The 18,415-nt window shown below is 34.4% G+C and overlaps 1 protein-coding gene across 1 annotated transcript in view; it reads left to right on the top strand.

Moving 5' to 3' along the window:
• LOC132550429 (organic cation transporter protein-like) overlaps window positions 1-18,415 on the top strand; it is a 51,638-nt gene that overhangs the window by 25,887 nt on the left and 7,336 nt on the right. Inside the window, exons 5-8 of the mRNA XM_060214498.1 lie at window positions 6,705-6,859; window positions 9,661-9,829; window positions 11,691-11,918; window positions 13,387-13,613. Coding sequence (XP_060070481.1) covers window positions 6,705-6,859; window positions 9,661-9,829; window positions 11,691-11,918; window positions 13,387-13,613 — 779 coding nt within the window. The remainder of the gene's footprint in view (window positions 1-6,704; window positions 6,860-9,660; window positions 9,830-11,690; window positions 11,919-13,386; window positions 13,614-18,415) is intronic.

Here is an 18,415-nt window from a genome sequence, read left to right as displayed (position 1 = left end):
CCCTGTTGAGTGTATAGAAATAACTTGCCCGAACGGAAAAGAAAAAACTAAAAATCTTGAAATTGAACTGTACAGATAATTTAAGATTTTACAAAAACACGTCAATAAATAACACCTTTTAATAAGAAAAAAATAACATTAAAATGTTAGATTAAACGAGGTTTGGTTTTATAGGTTTTTACAGAGTCCTAAATGTCTATGGTTATTTAAGGATGATCACACAGGATAATTAAAGGTGAATGCATAATTTGAGCACGTGTGTTAATTAAATTTGGTATAATGGAAATGAAGCCGTATTTATATCGAAATATTGCACCTAGTAGCTGATGTTATCCGGTCTCAAAACGTTATAGACCCAATCGGTACACTATTATTCTGCTGAGTGTTCAGTATGTCGTGACATGGGGAAATTTCCAGAAACTTTCTTCACTGGAGGAACGCTTATCTAACGGTCAAAATGAGGCAGTGTCAAAGAGATCATTTGCGGAAAGAAGTCGTTAAGAGGAGGAAGGTTCACATGGTACGTGTATAACACTAAGTGACAAGCAGGAAAACTATATTTTTGACCAGGGATTTAACTCAGTCGAATTGTCAAGGGGACATAAGTAAAGCTATTGATGTAACCGGTATAATTACATATGTACGATGGGATGACGCACACTGTACTAAAAGCTTCTTTCATATTTTCTCTGTTTGGCACAATTTGTAGTACATCAGTTGATTTCAAACAATTCTACAGACGCGTTTTATTGAAATATATCAAGACAAAAAAATACATTTCATAGTATCGTGACAACTTACTTTTTAAAACGAGCTTTGATAGATAAATTGGTCTATTAGCATACCCTGATAAAGTCGGTATTTAGAATGTCATAACAGTGCATAATTACATGGCTAACAGAAGAGCTGACGGGAGGTGTCAATTGATCCATAAAGACGGAATCAAGGGGCAACAATAATACATGTAATTCAGAAGTAAAAAAAAAAAAAAAAATGATGAAAAAATGATGAATTATTACTATGCCGATGTCATCTTTTTTCTCTTTTCTCAGTTTTAGGCATGCAAAAGTGTCATTCAAACATCGGTCGACTTGAAATTTTTGTAATGTCATATTTTGAATGATAAAACTACTGGTGTATATGGTTTTAGTGCAAAATCACGTTTGAATATTTAAAAGTTGGTAATCCTGTGATGAATCAGCAATATGTCAAGCATGTCATTACATCCTTTAAAATTATATTAACTAAATTTAAAGTTTAAGTTTAAAAAGAGATAAAAAGTACTACTATCATATCAGGAAACCATATAGTTTCATTTCACTTAAGATAGATATATTCTATGTTTTTTCATATATTCTATTATATATATATATTAGTATTCTATATATTTTTTTAAATAAGTTTTTAATTGCGACATGTCCTAGTAATAGTTCGGGTCATATGAGTACCAGGTGTTTCAGGAGACATATCCTTGTGTTGTATATGATAAAAAGATATTCTGAAGGTTTATCCTCATTTCATACTGTAGGTTTTTTATTTATTTTTTTTATTTATTTATTTATTTATTTTTGATTGAAACATGAGTTGTTACTGTGCAAATATGTAAATACCAAAGTATTTGCAATCACACCACTCATTATCTCGCATTAAATCTGTCGTTGTTTCAGAACACACACCGACACTATTATGTTATTATTTGCTTTTGAACTTAGATTCAAAAGCATAACAAGCTTAACAGGTTCTTGATCAAAATATTTAGATTTTTATTTTTGGTTAAATCATAAATATGATTATCTGAATGTTTATGAACTTTCATAGGCATTACATATTTTGTTAATTTTGTGTGTGATTGTGGAGATGAATTATCTATGATATGTATCTACAGGAATCAAACAGGTATATGGTCTTTGATGGTTAAGCTAGCAATTTATCAAGATGCAAGTTATTTTATGTATATGATAATATGTAGTACAGGAACGTTGTACATGAACGGTGCTCCTGCTGTGCAAATGCTGTTCATTTAATGTTTTAGAGGTCCATATCGTGTTTACGATCTACGGCTCCTGTACATGTGTTAACACAGGACGACTTCTCGGCTTCTAGGAGGATATAAAAGAGTTTCACTCTTTTGACCACATTAAGGTCTTTACTTTGTAGTGCAATGCTTGTAATTATGCAGCGCCAGTTTACTTCATCAATCAGTATGGCGAGTCCCTAAACACTTCAACAACAGTCTATCTAGACAAGCGCTACAGGAACTTTGCCTTATGGTATATACACAAACAAACACACTCAGTGCTATAAATAATATATTTTACAATGTTGTAGGAACATTGGAGAAAACCTTTAAGAATTGGGTAGATAATTTCAACACATATGTCTGTCATATACATTTATCGATCACTTTGCGATTGTATTACATGATAAACAAGTTAAGTCAATGCGAAGTTTGAAAAGAACAAGACAGTGACAAGAACATAAAGAGTTTTATCATCTTAAGTGATTTTCCTCTGGTTCGGACATGAACGCAAAGGTCATTGATCATCCGTCGACCATCGTTCATTAACATTTTCACATTTTCGAAATTTTGAAAACAATTGTATCAATGTCAATAAAATATTGTAGAAAGGTTCCATGAGCAATGAACATCTAAACTCACAAATACTCCAGAGACCTGGTCAGTGAAATTTGCTGATGTTGAAAGAAATCTACTCCAGAGAAGTTACTGAAGACGAATAGAACTAATCATAAAGCTGTACGGTCCGACGTTCAGGTCCCGCAATCCCTTACAGAATTACCGCCCTTTGTTAAAATTGCGTATCCGAAGCACAACTTGAAATTGTATACATGAAAACTAGGAATATGCATTAGTCATACTACATTAAAGTACATTGTACAAAAGCTAGGATTCGCAACCCCTTGCCCTTTGCTGAAAGCATTCGTGTCCGATGCATATGCATAACTTCGCTTGCATTATACTAGGACAATAAAACTTGATATATCCGTTCGTCGTACTAGGACAATGTGCGGTGTATAAATGTCGGGTCTTCTACCTGTTATACTAAAGGAATGTGCAGTTTTCCAAATTTAAAACATGCAACCCATTGATTATATTTTGCCCCTTCTGAAAGATATATCCGAAGCGTTACTTGCGATTATCTACACTATGATACATACAATTTTGGTGTATACATTCGTCATAATAAAATAATATGCAATTCACATAATCCAGCGTCTAAACTATTAAATACAAGATTCAATGCCATTTGCTGAATTTTTGTGCCCTATAAATATTTTTTTCTGTGAGCAATCAGATATTTGTCCAGTAATATGGACATTCCATTTCAGAACACACACGCGTCAAAACCTGAAGAATGAGTCGTAGATTCATTAAAATATTAAAGGTCTTAGCTTTGTCGTTGTATATATCTTATTGCATATTTAGAAATACAGCTAAGTAAACATTGAAAACCCCATTCTTCGGTTACAACATCAAGAAAGTATTATTATTTTTGGTCCTTTGTATCTACAAATGTCTCACTAGTTGAACAACGATCGGTTATAGCTCCAAATCCGACCTCGAATGGTGTAAAACCACGACAAAAGTTTGATCGGATCCATTTAAATGTCACTAGAATTAATTGTGCGCGAGTCCTTAAGATAACAAATACTCGTTGAAAAATTATTGATGTATTTTTAATCGCTTCTTGTATAAGATTCCAACCGTGAAAAACAAACTGGTTTTTGTCAAAATATGCCTGCATGTTTGGACAAAGATTTTCTACATATTTGTATATTTTTGCACTTGCAGGGTTCATGTGATATTACTTATGTTATCGACGTATAACGTACCTTAACACCTTAATTACGGAGGAAATCATAAATCCTTTGTCCTGGGTGTAGGTTGTAATCGGTTTGGGTAGTATGCTCAAGAAGATAATGATTTAACTACATGCTTAAAACCGTATTCAAATAAGACGTCCTGCAGTTGTGGGATCGACCCACGTTACACAATATGCAATGTGCTTAAGATGTCTCTACGATGTCTGTGCAATGGGCTTACGATGTCTTCATGATTTGTGTACATTTTGTTTACGAAGCCTTCACGATGTCTGTACAATGTGCTTAAGAAGTCTTCAGAATGTCTGTACAATGTCCGCAAGATGTCTTCACGATATCTGTACAATGTGTTTACGATGTCTTCATGCTGTCTGTACAATCTGCACAATGTATCTTCACAATGTCTTTAAATGTGCTTACGATGTCTTCACGATGTCTGTACATTTTGCTTACAATGTCTTCACGATGTCTGTACAATGTACTTACATGTCTCCACGATGTCTGAACAATGTGCGCACTATGTCTTTATGGTATCTGTACATTGTGCTTACGAAATCTTCATGCTGTTCTTCAATGTCTTCACGATGTCTGTACAATGTGCTTACGATGTCTTCTTGATATCTGCGCAATATGCTTACGAAGTCTTCAGGATGTCTGTACATTGTGTGCACGAAGTCTTCAAGATGTCTGCTCATTGTGCGCACGATTGGAATAATCTATCCAATAAGCTATGTGCGCACATTGTGTGGTTCTATGTGCGATTCTGTCTTTGTCAATATAAAATAGAAATGACTTATAATTAAGTCTGGGTCAGGGTTTATTTTTTTCTAGATATCTATGAATACGTGTACGTAGAGTGCCTAATTAAATTATAAATCTATGCATTGGACACATTTAGATCTACCAGATACAGGCTGGTTAATTTCATACACTCGTCCTTTCAGTTAATTTGTTTACAAAGTGTCACAGGTAATCAGTCTTAGTTTACAGTCAGTCATAATATCTACATTACATGTGTAAACATTAAATGAATGTATAGTTTTGTATCGGTCATCTAAAATCACATAACGAAAGAACTGTTTATTTTCATGACTTCTGAATTGATTTCATTTCTCTATCGTTTTCTGAAAAAATATAAGTAAATCTCAAGCGTTATGTTTGTTACACGGGAGACCTTGCTGGTAAGGATCCGGGCCTGTAATGTTTTTACCACCACTACCCCCCCCCCCCCCCCCCCCCCTCCCCCCTCTAAAGTTATGCGATAGAAATACTCATAAATGCAGGGTCAATCTTAATAAGCATATGATCGATAATCAGTCAAAGCCACACTAATTTTCTGTTTATTTTTAAATCCGTAATATTAACCAACAATTTTCACCAATAATAGCCAACCATTTTCACCAAACCGTACAAATTTGCGATCCTTGTGCGCTAGATGCTGTATAGTGAGTGTTTGAGAACGATGTATGTACAGTATGCACACAATGTAGACTGTAAAGTCAACTAGATATGTGCATTTAGGGGTTTGACGTGTGTTTAAGAAACTACGAGTAATTAAACATGGTTATTTATGTATATGTGAAATTTTGACTATCAAATGCAGAAACTATATCTAATTATGCATGCGCGTATTTTATGTGACGTATGCATGTTGCCGTTAAAGAACAAACTAGTATTAAATGGCGAGGTATCTTCTGTTTAACATGGGTTAACATCTTCTATTTTATTTCGATTTCCGGTTTCTATGGTGGTTACATGACATTTTGTCTAGCTTATTTTCCCTTGTTCTATTGAAAAAAAAAACGATGTATTGTGTAGCATGAGAATAGCGATGTCTGATGACATTTAAAGATATCAATAAGAGATTAAAGAGTACTGCTGATCATACAACCGTTTCAGACATAAACACATAGCGACGTGGTTGTTTAGATGTGGTTTTGCACCGTCATGTACAGTAAGGTAATATAGTAACTAATAACGACACCACGATATAGGCAACGTTTTGTATCGCCTGTGTATATATATATAGATATAGGCAGAGAAGTAATGTAGATAGCGTTAACAACTTACCTGTCAAATCAGTTTGAGATAATGACCCTCTTTACAAAGATTTGAATACGAAACGGTCATATTTCAAATTGTAATCTACTGGCTTATTCTTAATTGATCACGAAACATTCAAGGTCTTTTGAGAATTAGGACACCAACAGAGTTAGTGATCAGGAGACTTGTCTATAACTAAAAAAATATTGTACCAAAATGAATTGTGCACACATTTTGTATAACTTTCGTTATTATGAAAGAAAAAATGTAGTATTTTGGTCAACTTTGTAAAGTTTGGCCATTTAAATCCTCCTTTACGTATCGTGATAAATTAAAGGCCATGCTAATTGGAATGAGTCCTTTCATAACTCAGTGTTACCATCATGTTGCGTCTGCGTGATAATATCATTCTCAAGTCATTACTTACTGACATAATCAGTCAGTCATAGCTTGTCTCATACATAGTGCAGAGGCTCAAGTAGGGAGCATCAATTACGTACCCTGATAAACAAAGACACTAAGATAGCTTCAATACGGCACGGTCCTTGAAGAAAACCCATTCAAATCTTACTATAAAGACGAATGAATAATTATGTAGCATGACAAACAAAAAAGATAAAAGACTGAAAACTGTATACCAGCCAGTAACACTAACAATACAAACGAATTAACAGCATTGTTGGACTGTTGAAACCTATATAACACTTTCCATTATTTTATTCAATAATGTTTGTCTGTTTTCTCAAGATTTTGTTGAACCAATAGCCTGTATTTACCAATTACATTTACAATATGTTAAAAAAATAATCTTTCTTTTGCAGACTTGGACGTAAGAGGTCTATGATCCTAAGTGTAGTTTTGTATATCTTTCCAAACATCAGTGGCAGTTTCGTCACAAGCTTCGAGCTGTTTGTCACTTGTCGGTTCCTGTCGGGTGCCTCCGTTGGTGGTCTTCTCGGGACTGGATTTGTTATGGGTAAGGGGATACATTTCAGTACACACAGCTATAACCAATAATAGCAGACTTAAGTTTGGAGAATATGTAGCGCTAACATCGACCTTAATAGATGAATTGTTTAGTGCTTTGATCGTAAAACAAATGATAAACTCCAATTTCAGCATTGACGTATTTCTTAAAACATTGGTGACTCGTGTAGAAAACAAACATGGTAATGATGCTGTTTTTTTACTATGTTTACTAAACTCAAATTAGATTCATTAACGTAATCGGGGTGGTTTAATTAATTAATCATATATCACCACATCCTTCACACAATGATAGTTTGGTGATGTACGCGGTCCAAAGTGTCGTCGAACAGAGGCCGGCTGACAGAGACGAACAAATGCCCAACAGAATAGAAAAGAAAGCAAATTGTCAAATGTTTTGACAGTGAAACTTATGTAAATGGATTAAGGATATCAGGCCGATGAAAAGTAGATCCATCTTAAAATATGCGATTTGAATAATCACGTTTTTTCACGTATAACCAAATAAAATGGCCCAGTTGAGCTTTATGCTGGCCGTAAAAAATCGTCAGTTTAGAACATATTTACAATTGTGATCGTGAAAAAAATGGATAAGCTGGCTTTTTAATTCTAGTACCATGCAATATTGTGTTCTTTGGTTTGGGGTTTAGATCCTTCCGGCTGAGACAGATGTAAAGTTGTAGAGGGCCCTAGGAAGTATCACTGTAGATTTCCCTGTATAAAGTAACAAAAGCTATATATAAATAAATCAATTTAACACCGAACGTTAAACCGAAATTGACAAGTACAAAATTAATTTCAACGATCTCGTGTTGTCTCGGTATGGAAACACAATACATATTAATCGCACTTGCACGTTCAAAACCAAAATGCAATACTATACGAGCTATGTACAATGAAACGAAAAACTACAGACTTGTAAATATCGACTAATTCTGGGTCGGCAAGTTTGTCCTGACCAGTCGCCAGCAATAACAAAGAAGTTGATATATATAGACCTGTAGGATTTAAACAGGTTTGAGATATGTAAAACCTACATTCACAATAAAGAGGCTTTCGTAATAGTAACTGATAGATGTCGATTATACGTGTTTCACCTGATATCCGTAATGGCCCTTTTTTAAACCTTACCTTTCAAATTGTTATAATGCTGTCAACGGCCCGAAAACACAGAACAAAGACCACGCTTACCTGGCAAAGCTATTCAGTGTTGATTTTGAAAAACCCAAAAAGTCGAGAGCAAGTTCGATTCGGGAAAACACTTGTGGGATCCCACAACGTTACACGATGGACGCATAATATATGCACGATAGGAAAGTTGGACTATATAAGGTATCGCACATACGTGCGCACATGTTGCAGTTCTATCATATAGGTGTGTGATTCTGTATGTTAGAAATTACCTTTTCATAAGTGTTTGATATGGCTTATTTTTTTAAAATATATATTTATGAGTACAACTTAGCAAATTTCCTAATTTTGTCACAAATGTATAAGTTGGACACACGTAGATCCGATACTTACTGTATATTTGTAGACATTTGTACACTTACACTTCAATGTGTTTTGTTAAAAAGTGCAAAAAGTGGTCAGTTACCCGTCATATATATACATCATGCATGTAAACATTAAATGGACGTCTCTTTTTGTCTCGTCAATGAATCGTATAAAATCTTATACGGTCAGAAATGAAATTTTGTTTTCATGGCTTCTGAATTTCTCTCTTTTTTCTGTCATTTTGTAAATAAGAAATATATACACAGGTAAATCGGAAGTATTGTGTTTGTAACACGGGAAACTTTGCCTGTACGGATCCGCACCTTTCACGTACATGCCAGTATACAGGTACACTTTGTTGTCCGAGGCACACCACTCTCCACTCTCAATAGAAAGACTAATGAATGCAGGGTCCGGTGTTATTTCGAAAACTTTCGAATTAAGAATTACTTTTAAAGTCACCGATCAGTTTTGATATTCCTGTGGTCGCTATTTACTCATAACTACACGAGTTTTCCGTTTTAATTTTCATGCAATGGTATTAGCCAACCCTTTTCACCAATATTAGCCAACTCTTTTCACTAAACTGCACAAAATTTGAACTACTATCGCACGCTTGTGCGATAGACACTAGATAGTGCGTACATTTTGTATGTGCGGACGATCTGCGCGTGACGCTTTCGGAGCATTTTGCGTTACCACAACCGTACTGTACATACGTATTTTTTAGATATAACTACTGAATTACAATTTAATGTGTAGTGAAAAGCCAAAATGTCTCGTACCTAAACGAGTGTCACAGCACAGGGAGGACGTTCTATCTTAAACAAAAGCATGTTTACATAAACATCATTTTTAACCTTCGTTTCTGGTATTTTCTTATTCCAAAAAGACATACAGTTGTCAAAGAATCAACAATGGAATAAAGGATTCTACGGACACATTAAATTTCACGTCATTTTTAATAGTTGCAGACAAATCTTAATCCATGAATATTTTGACAAGTCTCGATAACGCTAGTGACATCTTACTTCATCAAGCACTTACTAAAACAAACCTTTATTAATCAAATGGACCGGGATATAAGTACATGCGTTTTATCATGCTTTTTAATTTATTTTTTTTAGAATTTGAATTCCAAAACTTGCATGCTTACTTCTTACTTTTGGGATTTTTTTTTTTAAAATTTATTATTTTTTTTTTAAGTTTTAAATATCAATATGACTTTAATATTTACAATGCATAGTAACTAAGTTTTAAAGTGTAGATTCGTCATATTTATGTTTTGAACAGGATTGGAGTTTGTAGGCCCTAGCAAGCGAATGTGGGCTGGAATTGTGATTGAGCTGTTCTGGGCCAGCGGGACCATGTTGCTTGCCTTGCTCGCCTACCTTATTCGCGATTGGAAATATCTCAATCTTGTCGTTTCTATTCCGCCAGTCTTGTTTTTATCATATATATGGTAATTTTACAACATGCTATGCTATACTATGCACATATGTTTTGTTTTCTGTACAATGAATAGATTGATATTACATTATGCACTTCTTATAACACAGAATTATAGATGCTTATCTTGTAACCCGTTGTTTATGTATTAAGCTTTGACCACTTCTTACAGAGAAATGATACTTCTTAAGAGTTATTCCCCTTTGTACATTCTAACTTAAAATAATGCATCTGTAGTTATTACTCAAAACCACATCTTAACCTAAAGCGACTTCTTTCTGAAAAGGAAGCATCAGAGCTATTCCCTTTCGTAAACTATAAATAAAAATGATTCATTTCTGTTTTCAAGGCACAGATGCAAAATGAATTTAAATAATGATAAGTTAGAGGTGGAATGGTACAACAGACGAAAAGTCAAGGATTTAACATTGTGTACTTGTAATAGATAACTATATGACTACTGTACTTGTAAAAAAACTGTCATGTTAATTAAATATATCACGTTAAAAATATAATGATGTAACAAATCCGGTCCTATTCAAAAGATAAAGTATTGATATTGAGCACGTGCTGTACTAAGGTAATTATGTTGTTATACAATCGAAACCAGTGATGTAATAAGCCATATTGATTTGTAACATCCAGGTGATATCAGTCTTAGGATAGTAACGCAGGACTACTAACAATGCTTCCTAAAGTAAATTATACATTAAAACCTGAACAGTCTTGTAGGATCAGTTACTGACTCTCTATAGCACCCTAGTCGTTATGGTGTAGAACCTACAACTGACCCCTCTTCTCTGCTTATGGTTAGTGACTACCTATTTATTTAGTAAAAGTGCCGTACCTACAACCATTTGTCTTATATCTCCGACTGATCAGAGTTGTCACGTGGTTTTCCTCACATTGTCTTATGGAAAGTGTTTGGTTATAGTTTAATCATTTGTCAATACTTTTGTTTGATGGGATAAGGGAGACAACTTACTTGTTGTATCGGCATTCTAACGCAATACTGGACATATGATAATAAAGAGAGAATCCACACGTGGCGGCTGTTTTCAAGCCGATTTAAATCGTCAGTGTAATAGAAAACGCAAATAATGGTAAAATATCGCATGGCGTCTATGACACATTTGGTTATCTGGCTATACACTGCATATAACCGCGTCCATATACATAAGGATGTTGGTGTTTTATAACCCAGCTATTTCCACTTTTATTACTTGCATGCAGCCGATTGCTGCTGACAAATTTTGAGTGTAATGGAAGTTAGTAACTAAAGGCTATTATAAGGGTTCTTATACAGCTTTCTGCATTATCATTGCTCATTCAAAACGACATAAACGAAGTTTTAAGAAAATGAATTACATTTTATTTGTCACGAAATGCGATATTTTAACCCAACACCACAATAATGCATTTTTTTTATTTGATGGATATGAACCAAGCATATTCACATTTATACATAACATGCTTATTTGAAATAATAACAAATCAATAGTGACGTACATTATATACACATATGTATTTATCAATTCATATCTTCATTAATAGCGTGTAAATTTCGTCGATTTCTTCAGGAAATCATTTAAGAAAAAACTTATTTTCTATTTTCATTTTACAATGGCGTTGATGTGATCAGATCTACTCTTTTCTGCGTTCTATTTTCTCGATGTATCACATTTCAAGAAACACACGATACTGTTATTTGTTAAGTGAACTTCATTTTGTCCTGGCAATATTATTTCAATGTTTAAATACAATTTAACTATATTTTGTTTTAAGTTTAATTTTATGAGAAAAGAAAATATTGCAGGTACATGTTTAAAATCATGTGTAGCTTCCTTGCTAACATGTCAACCCTTTGTCTACAGGATCATGCCAGAATCTGTCAGATGGCTAATAATAAAAGACCGAAAGGAAGAGGCAATGGATATACTTCAGCATGCAGCTCGTGTTAACGGGGTACATCTACCCAGTACTATACTTGAGAAAGGAAACGAGAAGACAGAAAAGCAGGTCGAATCCTCATGTTTCCCTGTCTTTAAACTGTTCTCGACGAAAAGAATGGCAATTCGGTCTTTGATTATTTTCCTTAATTGGTAAGAATATGATCATGTTTCTCCATTAATTAGTTTTAAAAATGATTGAAATACTGTTCTGTTCTTTTCAATCAAATCCCCATTAGATGAAAATTAATTAATTCAAACCCACTTTTCCCGTCTTACAGGACATCAGAATTGATCTGTAGTAGTATATTAAAGGATAACAAGAAAAAGCTAAAACGCCCATCACTGATGCTTATGTACGTGCAAACCTTATATTCTGAAGGGCGATGGCTTACTTTAGAGGAGCTCAGACGTGTGGAGATATCCAGCTTAAAAATAGTACAGACTCATAATTAAAAGACTAAATTGATCATAACATTCTATCATCTATCTACAATTATTTTATCTTATCAACCTTCCAGTGTCCTTGATGAAGTTTTCTTTATAAGGCAACTCACTGGAACAATCTAGTACTAGTTATGTGTTATTTAAGTAACACACGTGGGTTCGATCTCTCCTTCATTTTTTATCATAACCTGCATCGATAGATGACTGGATCATGATATTGTTCGGCAAAGTGAAAATTCAACTATGAAATTAGAGGAATATATCTAGATAGGTCATAACTTAAGGTAAACTAGACTGAATATTTTTCCCTGTGAACTGATACGTTAATGTCAATATTTGAATTTTTAATACTTATTCACTTTTTTACTGATTGTGATCGTAAACCTGTAGGAAAAGCATGATGCTGTGAACAACATTGCTGTAACGTACCCATAACTCATGGATTCCGTTATAAAGATTAATACGTTTATCGTCTTCACTAACCTGATCAGATCGTATGCTTCGCTATATTTAAAACATTTTGGTGGTCTTATTTTTTCTTTCTCCGCTTTCATTTGGCAAATTGAAATTCGCTATCATTACCAGCAGTACTATTTACAGTCTAACACAGCCTGATATTGCCCGACCGGTCTTGCTGTGTTCTCGCCAGTGTCAGGCTGCATTTAGTGTAGGTGACAAGAGTTTACTGCAAACAGCAAAATCAAAAGTTGCGGTAGATCAGCCATCCTCTTCCAGTCGTATGAAAACTAAGAAATAAAACCAAGAAACAAAGAAAGAAGTAAATATCTATTAAGATATATGAAGTTATTTACTTGTCGATATCTCAGTATTAAACATTTACAATCCCCCCTTTCCTTTCCAAAACATTTCAGACAGAAAACAAATTTGAAGGACCAACGGTCGAAATATCAATTGTACAGACAGCCTTCATCTTTTGTTTCCAGAGTTTTGGTTTCAAAACTGTAAATATTTAAAAAAAAAAAAAAAAAAATGCCGATAATATGAAAATGCCGATAATATGATTACGATTTCAAGTGAAGATGATAGGTCAGTTTGAATTAGGGTAAACAAGAGGCGATTGAGAGATAAAAATGATTAATCAGTCTTCCTGTTAACAGATAGTACAGGGATGTGTAACACTGTTTTTACTGATGAACGCTCCTTTTGACTTCAGGACGGTATGCAGTATGGTATTTTACGGACTTAGCATTAACGTTGGAAACATCAGTGGAAACATATTCCTCAACTTCTTCTTCATCAGTTTGGCCGAATTACTTGGCTTCCTCAGCCTGCTTTTCGTCCTTAACAAATTTGGTCGGAGGCCAGTCTACATCACATCTGTTGTTAGTGCCGGGGTGTTTTGTATATGCACAGTATTTCCTGTGATATTCGGCACTCAAGGTAAGTAATATGACGATTCTTTTGATTTATCTTGATCGAAAGCACTAGATAAAAGCTTAAATATTGATGATGAACACCAAGAGTCTATGTCTGGGGTTCCGTTAACTAACTCGCAACAGCAGAAGGCAAACACGGATATTGTCTGTGGATTATTCGGTTCGAAAAATTGCTGATTAAGAAATTCAAATTAGTCGCAAATGTTGAAGATATATTGATGGAAGGTATCACGACAGCATACTTAGATACCATTACCTGGGTAACCTATCATGACAATACACCATCCAGTGATACCGCACTGACAGATTCTATGTGCACTCAAAACGCAATTTTGGCTTTTAATGTGTTTTCTTGATCGGGGAATTAAGCTGTTAGCAGATGAGGTATTCAGTCGTATATACCATCTGTTAACATTTTATTATTCATGTTTAAATATTTATAAAAAAAAAAAAAAAAAAAAATCAAACCATGAATACGTCGTTTAATTTAGCAAGCTCAAATTCAAGAATGTTATCATAGGTGGCCATCAAATGATAAAGTATGGTAACAAATTTGTTGATATAACAGTGTACAGTATCCCAATTGTTTGAAAAAAGTTATTGTTTCTCGTTTGTTTGAAATAAAAGCAGTTTATTGCGCATTGATAATTCATTTAAAGGGTGAAGCGGCTCTCTGTCCGATTTCACAAAGAGATATGTGTCTAGTGTTTAGGAATTGCTTACGTTTTGGTGTCGTCAGGTGGATTTATATGATTATGAATTATAAATGTAAGTCGATCCTGTCAGTAAGTGACCTGTTTGTAACGGATTGGGACATTTGTAATTAAGACTGTCAGATCGACGTCTATCAGACAAAGTAGACAACCCTGGTAATCTCGCATGTTTTTGCAATGATAGCGATTTTGTGGCAAAAGTACATGTTTGTCTGGAAGTTGTTCTGTTATAATTTGATAACTTAGTAAAGATACAGATTTTTGTGAAGGCCTCGTACTAACGTCCAACAGCTTCGGATAGGTCAGTACACCGTATAAGCTATTGATCCTGAAAGTACCGGCACTCAGTTTGTTTGCCTTGGAGACATCTAGATTTATTTATTCTGACACCGACTGGGTCCGAATCACTGTAAATCATAGTATTAGTTTCATATATTACAATTTGATATAGTAATAATGTTACATTGGTATATTACATTTTGGTGAACGTCTCACCTTGACCGCGGAATGTGTATCATAGCCTGTTAAACTCCCATCTGGTTTACATAGAATTCAACGGGAAACTGATGTTAGAATTGAAATATATACTAGGGACTATATATTTCCGTGACGTAAGATTTACTTTTTCTTTAGTTAATGCACTTTAACCTTACGATATGACGTATTTTACGATTAATTGTTGGCAGTTGAATTGTTTTTTGCAGAGATTCGTTAATGTTTTGTATTGATGATAAGTTTGACGTATTTATCTGATCATTTGCTCGTATTATGATACCTTCAATTATTTTCATTATCTGAAGGTCGGAAGATAATGTGAGGAAAAACACAAATCTAGAACTGTCACACTGGCAATGATAACTAATACCCTGTCAGGTTCTAGGCTGAAATACGTAAATAGATTTCTTTTGTTAAAGGGAGGCGATAAAAGTAGAATAAATATGTGCAATGTTTCTCTCAATCAAAAGACTATCTATTACCAGTGACCAATTAAACAACAATTAAGCAGCATCAATGTTGACTACGATATGCCGAATACCATGCTTGAATACCATCGATAATCTGTTATGGGCCGAATAGTTACAAGCCCTTTGTTTCGGTAATAATAGGACAAATTGTGCAAAAGGAATAAAATGACATGCATGAGTTGTTCATGACGGTAAAAAACACACAAGTGAATACCATCACCTTTTTTATTCAAATCTAGAGTTAGATACATGTGAACCAAAGATGAAGAAAGCTAACCATACAGCTGTTTCGACGTTCTAAATATTCGACAGTGATGCTAATGGGCTAAATTTGGACCCAAGGTTTTGGAAGTTTTTTTCGATGCCGCAAGAAAAACATCTCAGATGACTTCACCACTCTCCATCTGTTTCCATGATCTGTGACGTTTTGACGAATATGACACGCGTAACGAGACATATGTGCTATGACACGTTATTGCCTTGTTAGCATAACTGATATTAGAAAACTACATTCCAAATTTTTTTATGTTTATTGCGCAATTTGAATCTATTTCGATTTTTTTTATTTCTTTTCTTTTTTGGTTAAGCAGGTAAGATTTCAGCTTTGCCTGTAGTTGATGGTTGTACTTGTATTCAAGGTTAAAAATCAACATTTCGTTTAAAGAAGTAGACTCCGAAAGAAATGACGAACCGAACGAAATCAAACACATAACCAGGCATAAAATAAATAAATAAAAAAAATATATATATCGGGCTGAAAAAAATGAAAAGTAAGAATCATACCTCGTAGCGTAAATCTAATTTTGTATCTAATTATTGATTAGTTGATCGTTTATATGAGTTTTCGACTGCATTACTGTTTTGTCATCATTTTGACGTTAGACAAAGTTCCTTTGATGTTTCGTTGAATTAGTAATTCAATCAGTTCCAGATTGCAAAATTGTAAATCCTCATTTAACAGGATACTTACATAACCAGTGAAAAACAGAAAGACCGAATAAAAAACCCCATATATCCTGGTAAATATACTCAGAGCAAATGTAATAAATTTTCTGTATGAATGAAAAATAAATGACATTCTAGTATAATAAAACGTAGTTGGAGATAGAGGTCGTTCCACAGCATGATATTACGGTCATAGAAGGGAGGTAACTCTCACAAAAATAACACCTTTTCTCACTGTCGCGGGAACAGGGCACGTATACGACTAGATTAATTGTTTATTGTCTTTTCTAAGTAAAACAAAGTAATTCAAAAGTAACTCGTTCACCTAACCGTTTGATCACAACGAGATTCAGTTTCCACTGGAGTACTGAATGTAGGTTGATGTAAGCGACAACTAATTATGGAAATCGAATTCCATTATCTATCATGACATAAAAACATCCTGGGTAACGTCATGTATTTATGCCTGTTCCCTCACAATAATTGGCGTCATACTAAGACGGATGTTAAGCGGACAACGGGTGTGAAAGCACGGAAGGATGCTACAATGGCAACGATGGAGACATTTTGATGTTTAATATGTTATTTGCATATAACTCTCAAATAGAAAGCTTAGGATTGTCCAGTGTCCATATGAAAGACAGGTTTAACGATCGCGTGGTTAGAGGCTTATTTGTAGTCCATGTGCTTGATGTCCCAGAGGAAGACTGATCTGAGAATGTATGGTATTGAAATACAAGAATGATATTTTTTCTGATGTCCCTTAGGAAGAATAAATCTACAGGAGAACCATGTTATACTACACATATGTCAATTAAATACTAAAGATATTTCCTATATATAACTTTTCGTGGCACTTCGTGTGTCATTTTTCTTGGTTTCCATATAAGTTATTTTGAATAATTCGTTTCAAATATCAGGCGTTCTGTATAGCTATGTGGATGACGAAAATGTGTATGAATATCAACACATGCAACATTGAAGTACGCAGTATAGCAGCTGTTATTTGAAATGACTCTTTTGAAACTTGGTACTACTAGCACAACGTGAGTAAATTTTTCACTGGTTGAGAAATATCTGTTGAGCTTGCATTTCATCATAGCTGATCATCAAATGCTACCGACATCAAAACAATCACAATCCATACTCAAAACAGATGAAAATAGGACAAACTTAAGAACGTTTACGACCCTTGTTTTAAAATCAGGTCAGATGTTTGGAAAGAGTAAAGGTCTTCTGCTTGATAGAATATGCGTTTTGATCGATTTATTCTGTAAGATTTGCTTCCGTTGCAGCCAGCGTCTCATTATGATAGGAACAACATCAATGGATAATAAAAATATGAAAATTAGATGTAAATAAGCTTACATGGTACATTATACAGTAAAACACGTTTATAATGAACACGGTAAAGCGAATTAATGCCGATAACATGGTTCATTTGGATTTCTCATTCGCATGTAAAGTTTCAAATACATATGTGTGTAACGAATCTAAGATAACGAATGCATGTCTTTGACGGTGTGGCTTCCTGGATAACTCGGGTACATGTAGACGGCAACACTGATTGCTAAGCGTAAAACGTAGTATTCCTCGGGCACCTATCACACCTGTTTGGCAGCAGACTGTTTTGAAACCCGTGTCCAGTTAAGTCGTAAACATAAGTACAAATGATAAATAAAGTGGGTTATTGTTAACAAAAAATTAGATTGGTCGATTTGACTGATTGATGCCGCCAATTATACCCAGATATATCACATAATTAGTGTTGATTCAGTGTGTTTCTTTCATTTCCGTATATTATGTCTTGTTCGCGCAAGCGAAAGCAATACCAAACCCACAAACTCACGAATTCAAGCAATCAGTATACGGATTATACATGTTAACAGAATCTCACAAACACTATTCATATTCGTTACATACTTAGAGGAGTACGGGGATCCCTACAGAACTCTGGCTATCATACCTCAAAGTCTTTGATAAATATGTAGTACATTCATTGATACTTTAGGTTAATACATTTTGCGTATGAGCAGTATAATTTACGTTTTTAGCTTCATCATTAACCACTGAAATCACATACATTAAAATGCGTACAAACGCCGATAGAAGACGTTTTGGTAGTGATTGTTGGTAAAAATTCTGAGAACAAAGATAGGTTTTGTACAGGTCTGAGCTGTTTT

Source organism: Ylistrum balloti, unplaced genomic scaffold (assembly GCF_031769215.1).
Source record: "Ylistrum balloti isolate Yb309-2 unplaced genomic scaffold, AGI_CSIRO_Ybal_v1 Utg370124, whole genome shotgun sequence".
Classification (NCBI taxonomy): domain Eukaryota; kingdom Metazoa; phylum Mollusca; class Bivalvia; order Pectinida; family Pectinidae; genus Ylistrum; species Ylistrum balloti.
This window is presented reverse-complemented; position numbering and strand designations above follow the sequence as displayed.